At 27.7% G+C, this 27,011-nt stretch overlaps 2 protein-coding genes across 5 annotated transcripts in view; one reads left to right on the top strand and one right to left on the bottom strand.

Moving 5' to 3' along the window:
- LOC107450816 (peroxin 23) overlaps nt 1-13,236 on the bottom strand; it is a 38,955-nt gene extending 25,719 nt beyond the window's left edge. For 2 of the 3 annotated variants that reach the window (XM_043043164.2, XM_071181334.1), the window contains exons 1-8: nt 13,165-13,236; nt 12,738-12,964; nt 10,230-10,412; nt 7,668-7,790; nt 4,125-4,247; nt 1,776-1,956; nt 1,573-1,673; nt 400-522 (exon numbers count right to left, since the gene is read on the bottom strand). In XM_043043164.2, the coding sequence (XP_042899098.1) occupies nt 400-522; nt 1,573-1,673; nt 1,776-1,956; nt 4,125-4,247; nt 7,668-7,790; nt 10,230-10,412; nt 12,738-12,950 (1,047 nt within the window). In that variant the 5' untranslated portion in view covers nt 12,951-12,964; nt 13,165-13,236. Of the gene's footprint in view, nt 1-399; nt 523-1,572; nt 1,674-1,775; nt 1,957-4,124; nt 4,248-7,667; nt 7,791-10,229; nt 10,413-12,737; nt 12,965-13,164 lie in introns of those variants that run through there. The other variant, XM_043043176.2, reaches the window with a different exon arrangement.
- A 321-nt stretch (nt 13,237-13,557) lies between these two features.
- The window catches only part of LOC107450828 (hexosaminidase D), an 18,149-nt gene continuing 4,695 nt past the window's right edge, over nt 13,558-27,011 (top strand). The window contains exons 1-11 of one of the 2 annotated variants that reach the window (XM_016066737.4): nt 13,558-13,721; nt 15,253-15,307; nt 17,035-17,144; nt 18,731-18,818; nt 18,914-18,992; nt 20,442-20,527; nt 21,349-21,532; nt 21,617-21,691; nt 24,518-24,713; nt 26,147-26,229; nt 26,557-26,638. In XM_016066737.4, coding sequence (XP_015922223.1) covers nt 17,077-17,144; nt 18,731-18,818; nt 18,914-18,992; nt 20,442-20,527; nt 21,349-21,532; nt 21,617-21,691; nt 24,518-24,713; nt 26,147-26,229; nt 26,557-26,638 — 941 coding nt within the window. In that variant the 5' untranslated portion in view covers nt 13,558-13,721; nt 15,253-15,307; nt 17,035-17,076. Of the gene's footprint in view, nt 14,013-15,252; nt 15,308-17,034; nt 17,145-18,730; nt 18,819-18,913; nt 18,993-20,441; nt 20,528-21,348; nt 21,533-21,616; nt 21,692-24,517; nt 24,714-26,146; nt 26,230-26,556; nt 26,639-27,011 lie in introns of both variants that reach the window. The other variant, XM_016066736.3, reaches the window with a different exon arrangement.

Here is a 27,011-nt window from a genome sequence, read left to right as displayed (position 1 = left end):
AATCCCATTGAAAATAATCTACAAGAAACGATTTCAAATCGCGAAGGTGCGAAAACGAACATGTGATATAACGATATAAGGTCTCAAAAGTGATTCTGATTCTACCGCTCATCAGTCAAGGCCGTCTCAACATAACGAAACAATATCGTCTTCCACAGCGCGAGTTGGCATCGGAACGTAAGAGAAAGTCCTTGCGTGTATCGCTATATCGTTATATCGTCTTCTTCACTCGACGGCTTAAATCAGATTTATGATGCATCGCTTGGAATGAAAGTTGCTGTATCGGTTTGCCGATATAGGCGTTAAATCGATATGTCGCGATATATCGATTTATAGCCCAGTCCTAACCCTGAATATAGTTTAAGTTTATATATGTATGTGAATAAAAAAAGAACATACTTGATCATCAATTCCCACACTGATGTTTATTAAGTTTCCATACATTTTAGTCCATCCCGTACCAGTTGCAGCTTGAGGGTTTTCACCAGAATGAAGGCCGTCTATACCTTTCCGAAACCAAACCTGTAAAATAGTAATAAATAAATAAGAGAAAAAGAATTAACTTTTATCATTGTATAAGAGAGTTCAGTTAAATAGCTATTTTGCCAGTACAAGAATAAAGAAACCTCAATGATATTTGAAAGTGCTAATTTTCAATTGTATTGTTAATAACTATTAAAAATCATTTTTAATTTAAATCTTTCCATGTATATAATAGCCATATAGGTATTGATAATGCCATTATGGAATGAAGCTGGGTACGGCTTTATTTACTTCCATCTCACAAAAATAAAAGTTTAAAAAGAATATTCAATTACAAAATTATGGATTATACATAAATCCCTTTATCATTTTTCTTATTTTTTTTTCTATTGTTTTAAATTTTTCTTTAAACTTCAACCCTCATTGCTGTTGTTAATTTACGTCCCACTAGAGCTGCACAATGGCCTATTGGCGACGGTCTGGGAAACATCCCTGAGGATGTTTCGAAGACATGCCGTCATAATTTTGATCCTCTGCAGAGGGGGCTGCAGCCCCGATTCGGTAGCCCGACGACCTGCACGCAATGTCTAGCACTTTACGGTAGAACAGTTTAACGAGGACCAATACCGCACACCCTCGGTCCCTACGCAGACTGATCCAAGTGGTCACCCACCAGCACACTGACAGCAGCCAGTGATGCTTGACTTCGGTGATCTGTTGGGAACCGTGTTTTAACGATCAATCCACTGCGGGACTTACCCTCATTGAAAAACAAAAGCTTTAAATTATTGCAAAATATTTTGTTTGCAAAATAAAAGGAATATTTGCTTTTATGTAATCGAAGTTTTCGTTCCTATTCAGGTAATAAATTTCTAAAAAAAAAAAGTATATGAATGTTTACAAATATATTTCCATTCAGAATTCAGAATTATTAATTTAAGTCAACAAACCCTATTGAATAAAACATTCTGCACAAGTGCAAATTTCTTTTTTAGATCAGTTTTTTTTATTTTCAAAATACATTATAAAAATGACAATTTGCTCAATGGTATAAAAAGAAAATTAAGGTTATAAACCATCATATTTTACCGCATTGGTTTTGCTCAATGCCCACACAACATTTTTTCCAACACTGACTTGAACCAAAGGATCAGCTTCATCAGGAGGATCAACAATAACCCAATCATTACCTGAAATTAAATTTTAAAAGCATAAACAAAAAAACAGAATTTATATCACTTAAATAATAAATAAAATTTTGTACTGGTTTCCACAGTATTAAAAATACTTACCCATAATATTTTCTCTAGAAACGCCAGTGCGTACTACTGCATGCCCATTATATGATACTGCCCATGTCAGACCTGTTGGTCCAACAGATACTTGACTTAATTCACTCTGCTCAGGTGTTTTGATAGGAACCCAACCATTGCCTTCAGGAGAAGTTTCAGTGACACCGTAACGGAACAATATCTATATGAAAATTTTATAGAAATGGATATTTTAATTCTTAAAAATACTCATTTTCGCAAATTAAAACCAATAAAGTTAACATATTTGAGTGAAAAAGTTGAAAATATCAGTAAGCATAGAACAAACAAGAATATCACAATGCAGTGTTAGGTGACAATTCTTAATTACTCAGCAATTCAAGTCAAACAGCAATATTTTTATTGATGTGATTTAACATTATTTTACTAACATTATTTCTATTGATTGACTTCACTCTAAAATTCATTGATATTTAATACAGAATATTAACTCAATTATAAATCCTTATTTATTTAGTTTATTATAGTTTGAATTGTAAAAAATCAAAACAAAATAATTACATTTTAAAAAGAAAAAAACTGCAAGAAAAAGCTTTCGATAAAAAAACAACATGAAAAATCTTGATAAAGAGGCACAAACGCTTTAAACAATTTATAAAACAAATCACAATTTATGATTCTGATGGAAAAAAAAAGATTTGATTTCCAATGCTAATTTTTTTTTCTTACAAATAATTTTTTCAGTGTAACTACAAAAATTTTCGTTACTTAAATTGCAGATATTTGGTTTGTTCTTGTAATTAAACGTCAAGGAATAAATAAATTAAAATGGCAATTTTACAAGAATCTTTATAAAAAAAAAAGATTTATGTAGAATAAACAATGTCTACATATTAAGGGTTTGGAGCAGTCTAATGATAAACCGCCCTCTTTCTAAAAGTGATATTTTTCTATCAAATTGTTTTTTAGATGCATCAGTTTCCAGATATATACTTTACAAGTTCTGAGAATTTTCACTAGGTCACAACAAATTATACAGAAATATTTCATTACCTGGATAGAAATAAAGTGAAACTAATATATACTAATAATGAAGTTTAATGTCAAAAATTAATTTTAGAATAATTGTAATGATATAGAAATAATTAAATAATCCATAATAACTATTTATATTGATATTTATTTAAACTTTAATTTTTTTTTTCAAAACAAAACAATATGTGAAAAAGTTTGATATATATAATACACAATTTTAGATGTAGCTACAGATAAGGTAATATATTTTTCCAACTTACTTAGATAATTAAATTAGTCACATAATACTGAATAGACACTTTTAGTAAGAATAGTCTGATAGTAAGAATAGTCTGAATAGTCACTTCCTCTGTAAGTTTCAATTATTAGGTTTACACCCCCTAATACTTCCCCATCACTTGTTAGGAAACGTGGTAATAGTTCCCTAAAGATATACCTCTCGCGATGCACAGAGAAAAAAGAAAGCAGAGAAATATACCTCTGTAAGGCACTAGATCCTACGAGTAGTTGTTATATTTCGAATCAATTATCTGCCGTGTCAAAAAATTTTTTGATTTATATAAACACGTTAATGACTAAATATCTGTCCCTTTCTTTAAAGAAAAAAAAAGAAAAGAAAAAAAAAAAAGAATCTGTGTTAAATACTTTCATATTGATCAGAAGAAGCAAAGAATTTTCAGTGGGGAAGAGGAATTGAAGAAATTTAATACATCATTTCAGCTCATCGGGTCTCAGAACTTGTATCATTCAGATGAAAAGATGAAGAGATGAAAAAGAGAAGAAAAGAAGAAAAATGCAGCTCTCCAAACTGTTCACATGAGCAGTATAATTTTCTCTCCTCTCTCAGCAGAGATAAGGCAAGGTGACAGGAGAAATAATGATTCTTTAGTATTGAAATCACTTAACAATATTTTTAGTTATGCACAAGGCACAAAACTTGCACACTTTGATAATGGTGGAAAGTTCAATATCTTTCCCCCCTTAAAATTGAAAGCAGAAAGAGTTTTTCTCCTTTTTTTTCAAATTTAGAAACACTAAGCCCAGTTATATGAGTGACTGCTTTGCAGAGAGGGTACATAATGTTGTTATAGAAGATTTACAGCAAATTAAAATTAGTATGTCTGTAATGAGAGACATTTGTTTTGCAGGCATGTCCATAACATGAAGTTTGATTGTAATACCATTTCCCCCCCAAAACCGTCCTCAGAATAATTGAAAAATATGGCTTTTTGATCATATTACTCCAAGCCTTTTATTATACAAATTTTAACCTTTTCTTAATATTACAAGAATGACTTTAAAAAAAATGAAGTATCGTATGACAAATTTGCTTACCCTCCCTTGAATTGTAATAGCCCAAACTGCAAAACAATTTGTTTCTCCTCCTGGGACATCTGTTCCTCCTACTGCTATGTCAATAAAAGGTTCCATTATAGGATCTTCATGAATGCTTGGAATCTTTAAAAAAGATGATTCAAATTGATTATTTTTTAACTTTAAAATATTATTTATAGAAAAACAGTTTAATAATTTCAAATGACTACTGAAAAAGTAACATTTAAAAAATGTTAAGATTAAACTAAGAGCATAAGTCAGGGCAGAGTCTTGTCCAACAAAGGCTATTGACAAAGCTTCAGAACTGTTTTTCTAACAAATATAAATCATCAATATTTTTTCTTTTTAAATGATAAAAAAAATTCTGGCAATTAGGTATGTGTTAAATAATTAAAATTATTCACCAAAATTATTAACACTCTGCATGTTAGACCACCCTTTTATGTGGCTGTTTTCAAGAACAACTGCCTTATTTCTATCTTATTTAATGAGAAGGTAGTGTGTAGATTAAAATTTTTTGAACAAACTCTATGAAATACTTAATAATTAGTGATTAAATTAATACCAATGGCAAAACATGAAAGTAAAATATTCCTGCAACAGCTCATTTTGAACCAGGGGGATCATGGAGGTTAACAACAATTGATCTGGGATTTACTCCAGAATTTGTGACCATTCCCCTTGGTCATTGCGGTTCTCCATGGCAAAGCATAAGTTTTATAAAAGAAGACACTACAATAATGCTATCAATGTTGGAATGTGAAAATCTAAAAAATCATGCACATTTTTCATCAATTTTATTCAACTTATACTATTTATTATTCACAACAAATTTAGCTTGAACATCGCATTTATGTTTAATTTTTATTACTTATTTGTAATTCAATAAATCCTTTTTCACCATCATTTTTTTTTTCAAAATAAGGTGAATTGTTAGTTTAAGACTTATTTTACTTTAATTAGTGAATGATTAAATTTAGAATGATACTTAAAATAACAATTTAGGAAAATTTTAAGAAATGAATATTTTTAAGCACATTAAATCTTTATTAAACTATTTTAAGATGAAACAATAACCTTTTAAGATTAAAATTTTAATTAACATTTGATTTAGCAGAATCAAAATTGATTCAGTAAGTTCATGCTTTCTCTGCCTCTTGAAATTGTTGATTAAGAACAATAAATCTACATTAATAAATGCCAAAAAATACCTTACCGTAACTTTTACAAGTTCATTCAAAAAAATTACAAAAATTAGATGAAGAAAAAGTACTTGAAACTTATCAACTGCATATTTTTATGCTTTACCTGCCCAAATTTTTTGTTTATAAGTATAGCCAAAATTTGAGAAAATGAAAAAACTTGTTAAAAAAATTTAAAAATTATTTCATTACTTTAGTAAGATTTATTTTTTGTTACTCATAATATCTTTAAAGACAGGGATTTTGTTTTAACCACCTTTTATTTTATTTGGTTACCTTTTATTTTAATTTAAAATAAAACAATTGAATAAAATTGTTATTACTTGATTTTAAAACTGTAATTAATAATTACAGCTGCATATTTCACTGCTAAAACATAATATACCTTAAAAAGAAAACAGTTTTAAGAGATTGGTTTTGAAGAAATTTAAATTATGGCTTTCAATGAATAATTGTTTTCTTCCTTTAAATATCTATTTTTTTCCCCTCTAGTACATAGATATGGTTTTTGAGTAATACTTTTAAGAAAGTGGAGATTAACATAATTAGGCACCCTTGGTCTTGTCTTTATAAACTGTTATAAGTTCTGCTTTAGCACTCAGTGAAGTTGAAATTTCTGATCCACATACAAAATTTGGAAGAAAAAATAAATAAAATTTGGAGCATGAAAGAGTAAACTAGACAGGAAAAAAAAAACATAATTTCATTCTATCGAAATATAAACTTCAAAAATTTGATTTAAAAAAAAAGATTAGAGATTTTTTTAAAAATGTTTTATAAAAGGGCTTTAATAATGTAATGAATGTTTCCATTTTGCTCATTTTAATTTAAAAATCATTCAATTTTAAAATAAACAAAAAATGCTAATGCGTTGATCACTGAACTTTTGAGCAATTTCAAATTTCTGTATATAGTTTACGAGATTCATGACTGTGAAAATTAAAAAAAGGAGTGCATTGTATATTTGAATGCTATAATTATTAAGGCTATCAGAATGCTGTAATTTGTAAGGTATTAAGGTGAATTAATTGCTAGCAGTAAGGTATTAAGGTGAAGAATGACCATCATAAGCAATAAATAATGGCAGATGAGTGAATAGATTGCTCATAAAATTGGTTTAAAATAATGCTAGTAAAAAATATTAAAAGATTTTTCAAGCTACTCGAAATATTTAATCTACTCATTTTCTTAAAATTTAATTTATTCATATTCAAATTTTTTTTAGTTAATGCAAAATATGATTTCCTGACGCCTGGTGGCTGAGCGGTAGCGCTTCGCGCTGTCGTGCCACAGGCCCCTGGTTCGATCCTCGGGCCAGGCAAGGTTGACTCAGCCTTTCATCCCTTCAGTGGGTCGATAAATGAGTACCAAGCATGCTTGGGAATTAAACACTGGGGGTTCCGCGTTCGGCTGACCACCTGATCGGAACATCTGCTCCTGCATCCCAGAGTCCAAGGTCAAGAAAACTGAAATGGGCACAGTAGGCCTTGGCCCTCAAGGGCTGTCGCGCCGCTGAGTTTAGTTTAATTAAAATATGATTTCCAACTTCCATGAATATGAAATTCATTAAATAATTTCTTATAATCCAAAATGAGTAAAAATATAAAAAGTAAGAAAAAAATTTGATAAACAAGAAATATTGAAGAATTCAATCATCTTTTAAAAAAACTTAAAAGTTAGCAGTTGTGGCAAAAATATAATAAAATAAACAAATAAAACATTTCAAAGTTTTAAGAAGGAATTAGCGTTAAAAAGATGAATACTTTCTTAAAAAAGAAAAATTGTTAGCAGTAATTAAATGCTGTATAAAGTCTCACTAATTTAATGTGAAAATTTAAATTATATTTGAAATAAAAATGAAATTATTTAAATAATATTAATTTGAAATTATATTTATACAGAGATTCCAACTTTCTCTGGACAGTGGATAAATATTTTTGATTGGTAATCTTTTAATGCATAATTCTTGATTAAATGAATTCGATTTGTAGGGTTTTCACTCACCACTACTTCGAAATATTTCAAAGGTTTATGTGATATGCCACTTTATTACACTTAAGACATGTTGAGCCTCCTAAAAAGTTGTCAACATTAACTGAAACTCTGGAAAATTTAGATTGTAGTTTTCTACCGTGTTTAAAATTTGAATTCGGAATAGTTGGCCTCTCTGTTCATAATCAAAATCCATACAGAGAATGTAAAGGACAATTAATACTTAAAATACATATTCAGAATTAGTTGACATATTTTAGCAAAATAGATATGTTAATTCAAATAGAAACTCAGATTCAAAGAAACTTGGTTAAAATTTTAGCAAGAAAAATTCATAAAATTCAATTACCAATGACCATTTGTTAGTAGCACAAAATCGACGATAACGAATCCACTTACGTCTTCGCACTAGAGAATTCCATGTTTTGTTGGGTCCATATTTGGTAGGAAAATCAGTAGCATACATCCAACCCTTTGAACAAAAAAAAAAGAGCTTTTTCTTCTTTTCTATCAACTATCACTTTATGTCTTTTATCACTTATATCTTTTTTTATCTATTCCGGTGATTTATTAATTCTTTTGAAGAAAAACAACAAACAATTATAAAATCAAATTTAGTAAAAAATAAACTACTTAAATCAGTGTTTTAAAAATTGAAATTGCACTTTTTATCTTAATGCTGCACCGAAATTGGTATGGAAAATTGACATTAATTCAGTTTAAAAAAAAAGAAAAAGAAAGAATTGCTATATTACATAAAATAATATTAACCTTCAATAATTAAGCTGTTTAGCATTTATAATTTATATAATACATTGCATTTAGACACAGCTAACATTATACAGCAACTTCGCAATATAACACAGCTGTGCAATATTTGGGATGATAAATGGGTCATTTTAAAACACTAGTATTTTTGATACCCTGAGACTTTAAATAATTTTAATTACCGAAATAAAATTCCAAAAAATATTTGTAAGCATTTAATATGTATGCTTTTAACTGTATGTTTTTAGTTAATGTATATACAGTGAAACCTCCAAGAAAGACCACCTCAATTTACAGATTACGATAAGTCTATAAATTAATTATATATATAGTATTTATATATATATATATAAAATCACTTTTGGGAGGCACAGAATTTTTTCCATATACTTTATGTTCATGAAAGCTTTTAGGAGAGACTGTTAAAACCACTCCCAGAGACCAGGCAAACATCTACACCAAATGTGGAAAATAAGGAAACACGAAAAAATATCAAAACAAAAAATTTCACAAAACAAATAAGTAGATTAAAATGCATTCAAAATATTTGTCTGAGGCTCTTATTTAGAGAGCTCTTTTTGACGACATAACCTCATGACAGAGTGCACTAAAGATGATGTTATCAATTATTTACTTTTAGAGTTGAAAACTGAGTTAGAAAGAAAAAGTTATTTTAGAAAAAACAAGCTTCTCAAATAAGCCAACCTCATCTCATCTTTTAAAGCTAACTAATTTTTATGATATAAAACTAAATGCAAACTTAAACAAAAAACATAATTTTTTTTATTTATTTAAAATAGTTTTATCATTTATAATTGGTAAATTTGCTTTAATGCATAACATTATAAGTTGGGATAATTTTTATAGACGCCCAATTTTATTCATAGATCTGTTTTTTCAAGACGCCAACAGAAGCCGTGTTTCACGCCAAGAAAATGACACAGACTAGACCTCAATCAACGACCATTTTACTATAGAACGGAGAGTGGTCACTCCTGAGAGGTTTCACCATACATAGAAATTAGTATTTTAAAAATAATGTCACTCTAATATCTTTTTAATATGGTAGATACAACTAAATTGCTATGTTCCAGCCTTGTTTGCCTTTAATTTAACTGCAATTAAAACTCATTTTAATTTATCTAGTTATGAAAATTGTGTAATTGATACTGCATGTTAGTAAAGTGCTGGTGCCAATGCTAAAACCGTGATGTTAATTGTTTCAAGTAACTCATTTATTTAAATTTTTCTGAAGATTGGTATCAGAGGGGAACATAATGCAGATTCAGGTTAATGTTTTATTTTTTGTTCTATAACAAAATGTGCACTGGTTTTTTAGTTTTATGTACAAGAAACTTTCAGTAGTAGTAATTTGAATATTGAATTTTTTAAGAAAAATTTTTCTGAATGGCTCTCTATTTGAAAATGATCTCTTTTTTCTGCATAATAAATTTTGTTTATCGTCTGAAGAAGTTACAGTTTGAGAAATTTTTATTCATAAATGAATTAAAATTATTTAAAAGCTTAGTTACTATTAACTGGTCTAGTTACAATTTGATACAGAAAAAGATAAATAAACAACTTTATTTTTCAATATTAAAAATAACAATTTAATAAGGATGTAAAACAAATGATGCATAATTAAAACTATAAATGACACAAACATAAAAAAAAGAAGAAAAAGAGAAGACAAATGACGGAAAACTAGAGTAATCTAGGGTTGTGGGAACTAACTTTATCTAAAGAAGGAATATCCCTTGAGGAATATCTAGTCAAGGCAATAAAAATCTTTTTAAGCATAGAGAGAAAAAAAATAAATCATATAAAAGAATAAAAGCAAAATGGAATAAAGAATAAAACAGAACTAGACACTATGTCTGATACACAAATAGTGAACTCTAGAGAGATAATTAGTCATGGCACTAAAACTTCATAAAGCAGTGATAAAAAAAATATTTATACAAAAGAATAAAAGAGAAATAGAATTGAAGTAAATCAAAACAATGCTAACAACTCGTTTCAAATTAAAAATAAACATTGAAATAAACAAAAAGAAACTTACAGTTATATTTCTTAGCCTATTCTATTCCATAAAAACTAATACATAGAATACACTTCATGAAATTTAATAAATATTATATACCTCAGGCTCTAAAGGTTGGCCATCAAGATTATCTTCAATGTACCAGTCTTCTTCCCAGTCCCAGCTTTTTGAAGGCAGATGGAAACCTTCTTGTGGTAATGAAACTAACCCATCTGCACTACTCCAATGTGGTCGATCAGTGGGCAAAAGTTTTGTACTAAAACCATTTAGTGGATTCCATCTCTATAAGGAAAGTAGAATAACAAAGTCTTATCTAGAGTAGAGGGCTTTAGCCTACAGCCTATGGACTGAACTACATAGTTCTGTAATTTATAAAATACAGAAATGTCTAAGGCACAAAGTGTATTATCTTTTGATGTCTTTGATAACTATTAATAAATGTTGTCCTGAAGGTAAATACGAGAGCATGATAGATACATGGTCAACAAAAGCAAAGTATTATAAAGTGAAAGTCAGAATTTCTAAAAATAACATTTATTTTGTAAGAGAAAAGATAATTTAGCCAGAGGTCGTGAATGCAATGCTTTATAAAAATAAAGAATTAAAATTGCTAAAATTAAACTTTTATTGTTTTTTGCTTTTCTGTATTGATATCAGTAAATAGAAATGCTTTTCATTTAAGCCTTTTCCTACATTATTGATTACTTAAGCATCATAAATGTATTTCCCTAAAATAATTTTGTTGGAATAGCAGAGGGTAAATAATTTTTAACTCAATATAAACATACAATTTTAGTAGGTATCTTTAATTTCCACATTTTGACGATGACTTGGAAATTTGTCATTAAAGTTTACTTCTCATTACATCAAGCCTGTACTATATTTATATACTATGTGTAAATTTACTTGCTTGATTCAAATTAAAATGGATTAACACAAGCATTATTGTTAAATTTTAAAGTCTTTTATATTCCAATTTTTAATTTTTTTTTATTTAATTAAAACACTAAAATAAATTTAATAAAATGTCCTTTAAATGCCTAAGTTGTGCAGAACCATCCATTATATTTCAGCTAATTTAAAAAAATGAAAACAGAATTGCCAAAAAGTTTTAAAAAAATTCTTATTTGTACATTTAAAGAAGCAACATTACCATTTACCTATAAAAAACATTGTAAGAGTTTACCTTTAAATAGATCCTGGGGTTAATTTTTGATAGAATTATATATAGTATATAAATATGTATCGACACAAAATCAAATGAATGTTTTCACATACAATGGAGAAATTTTTTTATACTTTTATGTCTCAGAAGAATTCAAGATGAATCTGCTGATCTGACAGTTTCCCTCATTAATTTTGCATTTGGTTATGATAGTTGTTGCATGCTATTATGAAAGAATGCTATTGCTATTTTGAAAGAATTCAAAATAGCATGAGATATTTCAAAGTTGCATGCTATTTTGTAAGAATAAATCAAAAAATTAATTACATATTTAAAAAAATTGTCATTAAAGTTTGCAAATTTTAGACTCTGTCACATCATACAATTTTTGCAGCTACCTTGGAGAGTCATTGGTTACCCTAATTCAACTTGATAGAGGTTCAGATTAAAAAATAAAAAATATAGCACATTGCTACAGAATATGACACCTTTTTAAACAGAATTCGGTTTAAATTAAAAAAAAAAAAAATTTAGAACAAGAGCTCCAATTACAAAAATTAAAAGAACCTGTACTATGATATATCTGCATTGTGAACTGTCAGAACAACAATTCCCAAGGCATCAAATAGATTTTAAACTTGCAGTTAAAAAAAAAACATGTAGAGGTTTAGTCAGGGGTAGCTACGAATTACATCTCTTGAGTTGGTTCCCTTCTGTGATTTTGTTTATTTTCTCGTGGACGGCTGCCTAGAAGGTGTCAAAACTTGGGGATTATTCTGCCGCAAATTACAAGACAGAAATCTTCCCATCTGAACAAATACTAAAAAGTATGATTAAAAATTGTCAGTAAAACAGCTTGGGGTTATTTCCGTATCGTGATCTGCCGCACCAACTAGAATCGCCAAGATGTCAAATAGTCATAGATGTCAAGTAACTCGCAAATTTAAAAAAAAAAGAAACATGTAGATGTTTGCTTGAGGATTGCTATGAGTTACAATTTTTGAATTTGCTCCTTTCTGTGATGTTTGTTTTAGTTTCTCGTGGACCACTGCCCGGAAGTTTCCAAGACTTGGCGATTATTCTGCCACAGATCACAACACGGAAATCTCTTCAACAGCTTAACGAGCAGTTAACCAAGAGCAAACGTTTCTTAAAATTTGGTATGAAAAGCGCCAAAGTATCATATATATAACAAGGCTCCCACGATCAAGAAATTTATCTTAAAGGGGCAGCAAAAGTGTCAAAGTTCAATCTTAAAAACTGGCAATAAAATTTATAATATAAAGGAAATAAAGGAATGCAACATAGTAATTCTCAAATAAAAGCTAAATTTAATAATTTTCCAGTAGTCTTGAAAAAAACCTTACCTACCTCTCATTTATTTTTTCCAGATCGTGGAAACCCTATATTAATATTCATCAGAAACTCAAAAAATACTATACCTCATTTTCATAAGTAACTACTCGGCATCGTATTGGAATATCTCTGGTTGGCACAAAAATGTAGACCTGGTGATCGCCACCGATTGCCCAGGTAAAAAATTCATGGGCTGATATCCTCTTTATTTCCAATCCACTCACTTCAACCCATGCGTCTTCAGCAGTTGAAAGAGTATAAACTTTTCCTAAACTATTCACAGCCCACAAATAAGACATTCTAGTTCGATGACCTACGTTTTTATTTAATAGAAAGGAATCATTACACTGTGATTAGCATTAAATTTTTAAATACTAAAATCGGAATTTAATTAATGTTATAAAAAAAATTTAACACTAAGAGTCTTATGGAAAAAAGAAGAAATAAGAATATTTTAGAACAAAAACTAGAATATAAAAAGAAACAAAAATAACATTAAAATGATATGATTACCCTACATCACCTATCAACCAGAAGCAGACACCTTTAAAAATCAAAACAAACAGAAATATTACAATTACAGTTAAATTTTGTTTTGGAACTTTAATTGCTATTACTTAATAAAGTTAGTAAATAGATACTGCTTTGTAAGGAAGGGGTTAGGCATGATTTAATTTTTATCGTTCAGCAAAATATATTAATTCTTTCATTTTACTAAAAAATATTAATTCGCGATCACAANATAAAGTTAGTAAATAGATACTGCTTTGTAAGGAAGGGGTTAGGCATGATTTAATTTTTATCGTTCAGCAAAATATATTAATTCTTTCATTTTACTAAAAAATATTAATTGAATTTTTTTTTTTTAAATCAGGTTAACATAAGCTTTTTTAGAAACACAAAACTGAACAACATTTTCAAGTGAAATGTACAGATTTAGTTCGTTTTGTAGCATAATTAACCAGTAAAAATACTTAACTGGTAACACTGTAAAAGTATTTAGCGTTGATTCAGTTCAATCTAAAGTAATTCCAGGTGTATTTCAGACCGGCAATATTTCAGGGCTGCAGGTTTTGATTTTCAATTGTTTATGTTTGCTTTTAAAGTTTTGTGATATTTGCACAAAAGCCCCTACAAAATGCCTTTGTATTACTATTAAAATAAACAACCAAAAACTAGATAAATGTAAAACGATCGTTTTTTGATTCATTGGGAACAAAATGTTCATAATAACGGCTTAATTTTCTATTATTTTTTTATTTCAACTTGACTTCCATATATTTATAATTTCACTTACCATTTTAAAACTAACTGTACCTGGAAATGAATCCAATCGACTGTGGATCTCAAGAATTTGGAAGGTGCTAATAATAAATTATTTATGCATCTATGCATGCATTTTAACAATGATATCTTGTTAATTTTATTATTTTTAACTCTTTATTATTTCACCAACCTGTGCCAAACATCTCCTATAGTATGGTATTTTTTCCCCTCTATTTCTTACCTTTTACAGGAAACAAAATCTATTTATTCCTATTTATTTATGTAGTTATTTTAAATAAATTTATAAACATTTGTGCTTAAGTTCGTAGTATTTTAGAAAGTATTGCCTTTTAAAAATTGATAGTTTAAATTGGGAACTTAACGTATCCGTAATAAATGAAAACCGTAAATTTAAGAAAATGTCTAGGTAAAAAGATTTTCTCAGAGGTGTGAAAAATAATTGTAAATGCAGTTAAAGGTGCCCCTCTTATTTTGACAATTTTTTGTGTTCTAGCAAATAAACACAAGAAAACTGAATTAGAAATGAGAATTTCTAAAATTAAAAAATCGCCATAAAAAGAAAGGAAAACGGAAGATTTAAGTTACATTATTGAATCCAAGGGGCACGCTTTCTATTTTGCATTCTAATCCTGAATTCATTATTAGCTATTCCTATAGCTTTTTTTGTTTTGTTTTAAGGAAAATCAAATTTTTCTTAAATTAGAAGTTGTCTTTTTTTTTAAAATCAGTTTATTTAAGAAGATATACATCTAACGGTTAATAGCACCTACTAATTCTTTTGAATAAAAATTTGTTATTAACCTAATAAAAATTATTATTTATACTTGTTAGTTTTGAATAATACTTGTTAATCTTTTTAAATAAAATGTTTAATCAACAAAATTTTTTTTTAGGCTTCTACGCATTTTTTTCCACTGTAGGTAAAATTTGTTAATGTTCCAATAAACTAAATCATTTATTATTGTAATTTTAATTTTTAATCTTTATTATTATTTTTTTTATTTCATAAAACATTTTATTTTGTATTCATGTTTTTAGCAATAGCAAAATGTACAAGTAGAACTTAAGTATTATTATTATTTTTTAAAAAAAAAAACTTCGTGAGATAATTAAAACATTTGAGAATTTTATTATTTATTGATAACAACTTTATGGTGTTGGCAATTAAGTAAGCTAGGCATTTTATCTAATTTTTTTATAAAAATTATCTCTCAGAATATATCTATGTTTTTAATCCTCTTCATTAATTAAAAGTCTATGTATATGTTCATGTAATGTTTTATTACAAATTATACTTTGTTTAATTTTTTACAGGTTAGTTCATTTTGATCTGAAAGGTGCTCCACCAGTCATATCATATTATGAACAGGTATGAATTCAATATAATGTGAAATATTTCTTCTGAAAGATCTAAAATATTTCTAAATTTTGCCCTATTATATATGGTACCTAAAATGTTATGATGTATTTAGTTGTTAATCAGTTAAATAAAGAACTTACTTTTTAAATGAAAATGTTTTTGAATTTATCATTTATGTTATAAATATTATGGTATGATATAAGTGTCAAATATAAATATCATTATATGATATATCATATATGATTATCATATATGATAATCATATTCATTATATGAATATGATTAAATTTTCAATCTCCAATTCTTAAATATGATATCCTTTGCATTGTTGCTTTGGAGACAATAAATAATAAATACTGAGCCTGAATGGCTCAGATTCTATACTGCTGGCTCATTTTCTAATGACCAATCTAACAAGGGTGCAAGAATTTTTATGACCTGTTTACCTTTTACTCTCCTAGTGAGTCGTCTGCAACTGAGTGTGGCACCACTGCACCGACTCGAGTTCGTCCCATTCGGCCTCCTCTGCTCATCGAAGATTGTGTTGCTCTATGTCGTGTGTGACTCGGGGGCCATGGATCCTCGTGTCCATGCACCGCTGGGTCCTCCGACTGATTCGAAGATTGCACCAAAGATGGTCTCCAGTAATTCCTGGGTGCCCTCTACGAGGGCGGGCAGGGTCAAGTCTTGCTTACCTTTAACTCTCTTATTGGAAGTTATCCAACAGCCTTTGAGGAATAGATCTGTGCCAAGCTCTTAGCCCTGTAACAATTATTCTCTGTGATTAGTTTCAAGGTTGTCATCCTCTCAGATTTCAGAGCTGCTATCTAATGCAATGATTTGACTCGTGGCCTCACCTTCTGGGTCATCTTGAACTGACAGCTATCCATGAAAAAGTTGGAATGAAATTATACGACTATTGTTTTTCAATGGATCTCTGGCCACTGTGGACTGCTGAGAGGCTGACTTGCTGGAAGGGAAAAGTGCTGGTATTTTACAAGCACATAGTAATGTCCCTTTAGTACAATTGAGCATCTTTCATGGTGGCTCAGGGGGTAGAGCACTCGCCTCCCAATGAGGTGACCTGGGTTCGCATCCCAGTATTGGCTGGAATTTGAATTCCATACCCGTCTTGCACTGACAACAGTACTGACGCACAACATCCTTAGTGGTAGACGAATCATGGGTTACAGTCCCTTTTACCGTCAGGCTAACTGGGGGGGTTTTCATGATTTTTTTCCCTCCTATTTTGATAATGAGTGAGAATTATTTTTTGAAGTGAACACATAAAATTTTATTAGACAGTTATTTGAAAATTGTAGTGGATCAAATTCAGTTATTACAAATGTATTATTACACATTTTGATAAATTTTATTAGTGTTAAGGGAGTGCCTTTCAAAACTCAAAATACCCTTTTCTGTGAGAAAGCGCCCTGTCCTTTAATCAGAAGGTATCATTTCAGAACATTTGCTTCATTAAGAGTTAATAGAGAATAAATTTAATTGCCACTTTACCATTGAGTAATATTGAAGGGAAAAAAAACATGTCCATTTTGCAGGAAAACAACTTAGATAAAATAGAGAACTCTAGGTTGAAGATTTATAAAGTTAAATTGATAGGTAACAGTATAAAACTTTTTCAAAATTAATTATTTAAATTTGGTGTATTAAGTTATTTAAATTTGGTAATGTTTGCTGAAATAAATTTGACTAAAAACTTCTTCTCATATCGATAGATATTTTCTATACTGAAAAAACTGGGAGCTACTGGAATTCTTATGGAATATGAAGACATGTTTCCATATGAAGGTGATCTTCAAATTGTTTGCCAGCCAGATGTTTATAGGTAAGTTTGATTTATTTATTATTTTGTTAAACACAAATCAAAGCTTTTGAAATTGAGTTTCTAAATTCTTCTGTTTTGCTTTCTCATAATGTTTTAGCTATAACAAAGTCACCAGAATAAAACACCCCTTTGGTACTACAACAAAATTTGTGTCACTAAAATTTCGTGATTCAACTGATTTTAGAATTTTTACAAGCATTTTTGCTTTAAAAAAATTTTGTTGATAAAAAAAATTCCAGAACATAATTTTTATTTAAATTATTAAAAGTATGACGTAGCAGAAGTAGCAATAGCTAAGCAATATTTTTAATTCATAATTCTTTCTTGCTAGACATTTTCTTCAAGAGTTTTAATTCTTTGATCAACTGTTTAACAAAGATGCGAGACAAGTGATTTTTATTCTAATTTCTATTCATTGTTTTTTTTATCCTGTGAAATTCTTACTAAATATATATCTCACTAAATATCAATAGATAATTAGTGTAATAATGTGTTAAAAGACTAAATCAATTACCATTTTTCTTTTATTGAAATAAAAATAGTTTTATTGCATCATTATCCTTTTTTTAATGAATTAGATATTTTTTGTTTCTTGATACATTCAATGTTAATTTAGAAAGAAAATTGTATTGTAACACTGTAAACAAAAGGTATAAAATCAGCAAATTTTCTGATTCCAAGTTATGTTGATTTCAGAGATTTATTATAATTCATAAATGTATTTAGGATTTTTAAATATATTTCTTTGACAAAAAATGTCAAAAATTGTGGACGTTTTAATCTCTTATCACTTTTTAAAAGGCTGACTAGATTTGTTGTTGGGTTAGTTTTCTTCGTTGCTTCAAACTTAAATTTATTTTTTTGACCATTATTTCTTCATATCTTTGGTATTAAAAATATTGTGTGCTTAAATATCTTGCAAATATAAAATGAATGATTTCGCCAAAAAAAAAAAAAAAAAAAAAAAAAAAAAGAAGGAAAGAAAAATAAATAAATAAAAGTGACCAGAAATTTTTTAATAAGAAGTAAACAATAGTAAAAGGCAGCATTGTATAGGTTATCTTAAATAAGTCCTTAATTACAGTAGGTGTCTACGTATTAAAAAAAAGCAATGGAGAGTTTAAAATTTTGTATTTTTCTTACATGTGTTTTTACTCCCTTAATAGCAGTAGCCAGTGTTATCAACCAAATAATACTTGATTTCTTTGTTAGGAAGAAATTAGGTGGTTTGACTCTAGTTCATCTTTATGTTAGTGTACACCCCTTTTAAAATAATTATTCCTGTATCTTTTTAAGTTTTTATTCCAAAATCTAAAGCAATCAAAATTATAAGTTAAACAATATAATAACAGCATCTATAGCATAAATGAATAATTATTTGTGTCCTCTTGTGATAAAAAAAATAGTTGAAAGCAATAAATTAACATAAAATTTATCTTTAAAAATGGGATTGATTATTATTTTATTCCAGTAAATTATTATTGTTTTTAATGTAATTATATATTAAAAAAGAAACACAATATATATTAATGTGTCTACTTATATATTCACTGCATTTTTGAATATATATTGCTTTTTTCATCCAGTAAGGAAGAAATTGAAAGAATCCAAAGTCTGGCTACTGAAAATGGATTAGATGTAATTCCTTTGGTACAGTCTTTTGGACATTTAGAAGTAAAAATACTTTATTTGTGTCAATACAGTTGCAATTTATAAGATGAATTATTATTGTGTATTAAACTATATTCATAACATCAATATTCTTTTAGTTTCTTTTAAAACATGACAGATATTATGAAATACGGGAGAATGAGCGTTATCCTAACGCTTTATGCCCCTCTCATCCTAGTAAGTTATACTCTTTAATAAATTTTTATTTTAAACTTATTTTCTTTCACTTTATTAATCTGTAGTTTTTGGCCTTTTATCACAATTAAAAGGACAATTTAATTCTAAGCTGATTAACTTATAAATTTCATGGAATTTGAAATATAAGAAATTTATTTTAAAAACTGAAAATGTACAATAGATTCTTACAAGAACAAAATTTGTGAAGAGAGAAACTTCCTCCCCAAGAATTATAAACTCAATTGAATATTCGTGATGTTATTTTGTCTTTCTGTGATGATATTCCTCTTTTCAAACATCTATATCTAAAGACAAAAAAATTATTTTTAAATTTTATTTTACTGTCTAATTTTTCTTTTATTTTCTAACAAATTTATTATGAGTTATTAAGCATCTATAAATTTCTAATAAATTTATAGATGTTTATATAACCAGATAAGCAATAGTTGGTGGCCTCTCTTCTATTTAAAAAGTGACATCTCTATTGTGAGTATAAAGAGAAAGACCTAAATTACTTTGTTTTTTTCTACATTACTTTGTTTATGGATTACTATGTTACCGATTTTTGAACTTACCCTTCACTTTCTCTTCTATAAAAAATAGCTCTTATCTAGTTTCTAATACAACTTCTGATCCCTCAAAAACTAAAAATTGTTTTTGACATTTATTCAATTATTTAGAAAAAATTTCTTGTTGCTTCTTTTTCTCCATTCTTTTTCATTTTGTGCAGTATACTTATTCTCATGTTTTTTATATCCAGTGAATAGACTTAGTTTTGTTTTTTATTACTATATTTATTATCTGCGGTCTTGCACAAACTCTTAGATAAAGTTAAGTTTGACAACTTTATTTTTTATTTATTTATTTATATTTTTTTAAGTTTTAAAAAAGTGTTGGATTATTTTTTCTCTCTTTGCTACTTTTGTCAGATTTCTAGAAAGTTAGTTTGGCGCAATAAGTGTAATGTGACAGACTTGGTTATATGCATAAAACAACTTATTTTTTTAATTGAATATTTGCAGAGATGCCAACTGCTCCGGACACACGCCAAAATAATTATTAAAAAAAAAAAAGGTAGATAATTACAAACTGAATTTTGCAAATATTTTACTATTTTTGCTTGCCTTTTAAAAGGTATAACTTGACATAACTACTATAAAGTGGTGAATTATATAAGCCTACAAATTATTTAGAAATAGTGGTGGGAAAAAATCTACTAAATTGAATTTATTAAACCAAGAATCACCATTGATAAACTACCACTTTAAAATATTCATTTGCTGTCCGGAGCAAGTTGGCATCTCTGTATTTGTACACATTCCCATGTTAGTAAATATTGAAATGAATTTTATTCTTCTAAGTTTTAGTAGTTTCATATTGTAAAAATTTAATTTCTTAAAACAAAAATAAATTAGTTTTATTAATACTATTATTTTATATTTACTCCAGAAAGTGAATCTGTTATTTTTGACATGATCAACCAAATACTTGACAGTCATTCCAGTTCAAAATTTATTCACATTGGTGCTGATGAAGTAAGATGATTTAAAAATATCTACTTTTTTATTTAAATTTCAGAAGTATCTAATAAATATTTTGAAAATAAAAACTTTTCATTTCCTAAATTCTTTTTACCTACATCGTAGAATGTTATAACTATGATCTATTGTTAGCTGCATTTTTTTGTTCTCAACTCAAGTTCATGACTATATTAAAATTCAAATAATAATAATTTTTTATTATATGTTTTTAATTTGATTATAAGAAATCTAGTCATGTATAATGAGTATCTTCCTCCCTTTTTCAATTACAATTATTCAATTTGCTTTTTTGTTGCAATTTTGTTTTTAAAAAAAACTTTTCACAGTTATTGTGACAGTGATGAAATTTATTCTCTTGATCCTTTTTTAACTTGGTATATTTTATGTCACTGTTGTAATCATTGCAGGCTGGAAATAATATAAGAAGAACATGGAGCAATATAGTGACAAACTGAACTTTTTATTGTGTCATTTTCACTCCAAACTGTTCCTCTGTTTTATTTACAAATAGGTTTTTTACGAGTTACCGAAATTTTCACTCTATAAAATTAAATTTACAGAAGCATCTTAATTACCTAAACGTAAATCATGATAATTTTCACCAATACTCTCTTCTGAGCAATTTCAAATTGTAGCTTATCATTATATTGTCCCAGGCGTTTCATAAATAAACTATTTTGCCATGAAAAATGTTAGAGTGCAGGCATAATCTTAATTAGAATTTGAATAAATTAAGTTGTGTTGTGAAGAGTTTTTTTTATTTTTATAAAATTTTAGTTTCAAATATTTTTTTATCTTTATATTTTTAATAACAGGTTTGGCATCTTGGCCAGTGTATTAATTGTAAAGAAAAAATGGTGTCTCAAAATTGGAAGAAAGAACATCTTTTTCTTGATCATGTTACTAGAATAGCACAGAAAATACGTGAAAAGAACCCTGACATTGGAATAATCATTTGGGATGATATGATGCGGGAAATAGATATTGATATTTTAAAAGGCAAGCTTTCGATTTTTCTCACTCTAGGCTATGTAATTGTCTCATAAACAATAATGAAAATTAAAAGGTATATTTTATTATTAGCATCTGATATTGGAAGTCTTGTAACTCCTATGGCTTGGCATTATTTACCAGTGGATGAATTTAAACTCAAAAGTGGTAATTATAATTTTGCTTTCATAGTGATGTATCTGTGCAAAACTTATTATCTATTATTATTTTTAAATCTGTGATGTGTTTAAATATATTGAATATTAAATCGTTTGTAGGATGTGATGAATTTTTCTATCTGTTTTGAATTTTTATTTATATATTTGTGAACTAAGTCTTTGTAAATCTAACTTACTTGTTATCTAAGTACACTGGGTTTTTGTGGGATTAAGGAAGATATGAGTCATCAGAAAATTTCAGTTCAACAATCTATCAAATAATCAATCTTAAATTTCCATGGGACAATAAGTGGGGGATGAGATCCAAAGTAAATAAGTCTATAATCTGTTATTATCATTTCATGCAAAAATTCTGATGCCACATGGTTGAATTTTATTAGATTTAATTAAAATATTAATTTGTACAAAATACTCTTTCAATTAAAACAATATTTTGTAATGATTTTTATAGTTTAATAATACTATTCTTTAGGCTAATAATACCTTATTGTTTTTAAAATTTAAATCATTTATATAAATTTATTTTAGTTTAGAGGTGCACAACCTTTTTGAGTGAAGCGCCACATACGCAGCAGATTGACCAATGAAGGGCAGCATGCTCAAGTATTTAGACAAAAATAAAAACAATGGGAATTAAATAAAAACAATGAAAAAACTCATTGATTTTTTTTCTCACATTAATACAAAAGTCCTTTTTAACATAAATTCTAACAATACATAACTTTGATGTTCGCAAAATTAAAATTTAAAGAAAAAATATTTTAGTGAATAAAATAAATGTAAGTTAAATATTTTAATTTAAATGAAGTTTAACGTGATTTGAATTAAAACAGAGCCCTTGCAACACAAAATAAGACCCAACATTTAGTAGGAAATATACTTAAGCTGATTTATAATAAATTAAGTATATTTCCTACTAAATGTTGTATTTTTTTAAAATAAATTTATTTTAGATAAATTTAAAGAAAGTTTAAAAATCTTTAACTTTTTTTTGTTCTTTTAAATATTTTTTTAACTGTAAAAAAAAACTGTAACAGAATCGAATTTCACGTGTTAAAATATCAGGATATTCAAAATCACAAGGAAAAATTTAGCAATAACTGCCAAAAAACTATTAAAAATGTTAAAGTCCACACTTTTGAGGCAAGGCAAGAAGGGATTATTTTAATGTGTGATTCATTACTTGCATGTCGTAATAGTAATGAAAAATGTCGCGATTTTTTAAATCACATGGAAGTGCTTAACAATAATAGTCGAAAAAAAGATTAAAAAATGCAACAAAAAAAAGCGATTGTATTTACAATGAAATAGGCACAAGTAAAGCTCATCAAAATGTGATGAATTTAAATGAAAGAGTTGAAATTCTAAAGTTTTAATAATGTATTAAAAATATCAGGACTTTCAAAGCCATGTAGAAAGTTTAGCCATAATATCCAAAATAATCATTGAAAAATAATTTGAATTCGTAATAAAATCTGTACAAATAGAGCATATCAAAAAGTGCTTATCTAAATGAACGATTCGATACTCGTGATAATAATAATATAGTACAAAAAATATAAAAGTTTTAAAGCCAAGTGGAAATGTAATAACTACCAAAAAAAAAGGATCAAAAGTCAATTGGAATTGCAATGAAGTTTATACAAATGAAGGACATAAAAATTTGTTTATTTAAAGGTATCATTCAAATCTTTAAAGAGGTTAAAGCATATTTAAAAAAATCGCAATTTTAGAAACTACTTGGAAATGCGAAGCAATAGCTGAAAAAAAGATAGAAAAGTTATTGGCATTACAATGAAATCCGCACACGAAGAGAGTCAAAAGTGGTAACTAAAATTCAAAATCTGCATACCATAATAATGTTGCATTAAAAATATTAAGACTTGCATTAAAAATATTGGGATATTTAATTGTAAATCCATAGCGTTATCCACTGGAAAATTCAAATCTTTAAGGACGTTAAAGCATGTTTAAAAAAATTGCAATTTTAGAAACTGCTTGGAAATGCATAGCAATAGCTGAAAAAAAGATAGAAAAGTTATTAGCATTACAATGAAATCAGCACACGAAGAGAGTCAAAAGTGGTAACCAAAATTCGAAATCTGCGTACCATAATAATGTTGCATTAAATATATTAGGATTTTTGGGATTTGTGTTAAAAATATTGGGATATTTCATTGTAAATCCGTAGCGTTATCCACTGGAAAAAACTATAGAAAAAATACATTGATTAAGATTGGGTGTGTCCAAATCTTAAATGTGCAATTTCAAATTCCAACTTTTTTTCTTTTTCAAAAAATAAATAAAAAATTGAAATATTTTTATTTTGTTCAGATACTGCCGCGGGCCACACAACAAAAGTTGGCGGGTTTCAGGTTGTGCCCCCCTATTTTAGTTTTTTATTGCCAGTTGATGACAGGTGTATGACTGATAAGTTATTTTTAATGTATTAATAATCTGCATTTTATTTTCTATTCATAATCTATATTTTATTTTCTATTAATAATCTATATTATATTGAGTTTTAAATTTTACAGTTCATGTTCCAAATAGTTCTTTTATTTATAACTACATACTTGTGTATAATAAATTTTACATATTTAAACCTTGATCAAGGGAAACTTTGTTTCTTACAATATGTAATAATCAGTGTATATTTTTATCAAAAAGTATATGTATTGGTTATTGGATGAAAACTATATTTCTGACAAAATATTGCCAGGTATAGTAAAAACAGGATCTTTCCTGGAAAAATTCGAATTGAAGGAGAATCCTCATGCAGTAAAAACTGACACAAACTTATTCTTTTTCTTAGCTCTTTGGGAAAAATACTCTAAAGTATTTCCAAATATTTGGATTGCAAGTGCTTTCAAAGGTGCAACCGAAATGACACAGATAATTACTCCTACCAGATATCATGTTGCTAACCAGCAGGCGTGGCTTAAAATGCTGGGAGACTTTGGACATCTGTTTAAGAAGATCAATGGTGTAGCAATCACAGGTTGGCAAAGGTAATTTTCATAGTAATCCATTTAACTTAATCCATTAATTATTGACTTTTTTCTTACTTCAATAAGTCATAGTTTTCAAAAACTTTTAGATATGTATTAGGACAAAAATTTCGACTGGACAAGTTAATATGGTTAAATTTTAAATATGGTTACAAATGCACTTTTGAACAATATTTCATAGGTGAAAAATGCATTAAAAATAATTTGTAGGTTCAGGGCTGCTACCTTTGATAAATTGGATAGTCAAGATAACTGCGAAAAACCACATGTTCTGACTCCAAAGTAAACCACACTAGAAGACTAAAATTTCACAATAAAAGTAAATATGTAATTTTCAAACAAGAAAATTATGATTAATAAATTTGTTGTATACTTTAAAAAGAATGTTTCACAGATTATAAATGACCATAAAAGACAGCAATTTAGGATTTAGGATAAGAATTTTAGAGGTTTTTGTCACTTTTCCTTCATACAAAGAGGATTTAAGGTGTTATACATATATTTTGTGGTAACATCAAAGGAAATATTGGTTTGAATAACTTCTTTAAAATTTTCTAAATCAAATAACTAATTTGGTTTGCTGTATTGAAATAAACGATATGGTACAGTCATTAAAATAATGTTACGTCTAATGGAATAGAAAATGAGGATTTATGTGTTGGTTGTAATAGTGGAAGACTTGCAGTAATGAGGATCGTAATAAGGAACATAGACTGTATATGTATGCATCAAGGCTTGAAAAACCCTCGCTTTTTACATGTTGGAACATCTTATTTGATTGCATGTTAATGAAAACATATGAAAATACCTATTATTAATCTGTCACTCAAAATTAGCATCAATTCTTTTATTTTAAATATAACATTAGTAATAAATAAAAGAAAAGCAAAGATGTGTGAGGCATTATTCACAACGAAGTATTTGTAGAGTAAATGTGGAGCATTATGATTAACTAAAAAGTAATATTATTGAAATTGCTAAGTACTGTTTGCAAGTGTGAGCTCTTTGCATGTTAATTTTAAACAATGTTATAAAACTTTACTCTCCGGCCTTGACCCTATTTCCATCGCAATAGATGCCTTTTGTGAGGCCTTTTTTAATAATTCTTATAAATTTGTTATTAATTCTCGATCATGAATTTCTTATTTATTTATATAATAGAATTCATAAACATTTTAGTCTTATCAAATATAGTTGACTTTATTGTTTCTTCTCCCTTTTGGTGATGTTTATTTGCCCTGTCTTGGCGACTTTTGTCAAAACTTTTAATGATGCTATTCGTTAAATTTACAGTATTTTGATTTCGAATTGAATATTTTCATGGGTGGTCAGGCATGTAAGGGTAAAAAATGCATGTTTGCTAATTATATATAAAGTTTTATTGTTTATTAATGTTAAACCTCTAAGTAAAATATCATCTTTATTTATTTTAGATTTGATCACTATACAGTTCTGTGTGAATTATTTCCGGTAGCTCTGCCTACTTTAGCTGTTTGTTTGTTAACATTGACTGAAGGTGATTTTTATTCATTTGCATGGTTTATTTAATTGAAAAATGAACTATAGATATTTAAAATATGATCATAAGTATAAGCAAAAAGAAAGTATTTTTAAAAATTTATTTTTATAAAAGATAAGTCAATGCAGAGAAAAAAAGGTTTTGATATATTTTTATTATTATATTATATTTTCAAATTCGTTCCTTATTTAAAATTTCCAGATTGTTTTATGTCTTAAAATTAAAGTTAAAGACTTAAAACTGCAATACTATATTGCAGTACAAATGAAGAAAATGACATTAAGTATCCAAAAGTTAACCACTTTTCATTGTGTTTCTTTTCAGGTGAGTTTAATGAAAAGGCTCTCAAAACAGCATCTTCACTTCTTGGATTTCAAAATTTAATTGAAATGGACACTTTTCCTCGGTAAAATTCTTTTTTTATTTAAAAAATATTCTTGCTTTTATGTTGTTTTTTTTATTATGACCTAATTAAAAAGTTGTAAATTTATTCTGCATACTAGGGGTTTATTATGCCTTCTCGTTATCTCTCAATTAATTCCAAAACAATTTTTGAACTGCTTTGTGAATCTTGTACACTTCACTCAATCACCAGATACTAAAACATAACAATCTAGTATTGTTTAAATACTAAGTTTATACATAGAATTTGTACTCAGAACCTAATATGTCATAAGTTATTGAAAGAAGTTATGCACCAGATTGTTATGGCAAAAATTACTTTTTTTTTTTTTTTTTTTTTTTTTTTTTTTTTTTTTTTTTTTTTTTTTTTTTTTTTT

The sequence above is a fragment of the Parasteatoda tepidariorum genome, chromosome 5 (assembly GCF_043381705.1).
Source record: "Parasteatoda tepidariorum isolate YZ-2023 chromosome 5, CAS_Ptep_4.0, whole genome shotgun sequence".
Classification (NCBI taxonomy): domain Eukaryota; kingdom Metazoa; phylum Arthropoda; class Arachnida; order Araneae; family Theridiidae; genus Parasteatoda; species Parasteatoda tepidariorum.
This window is presented reverse-complemented; position numbering and strand designations above follow the sequence as displayed.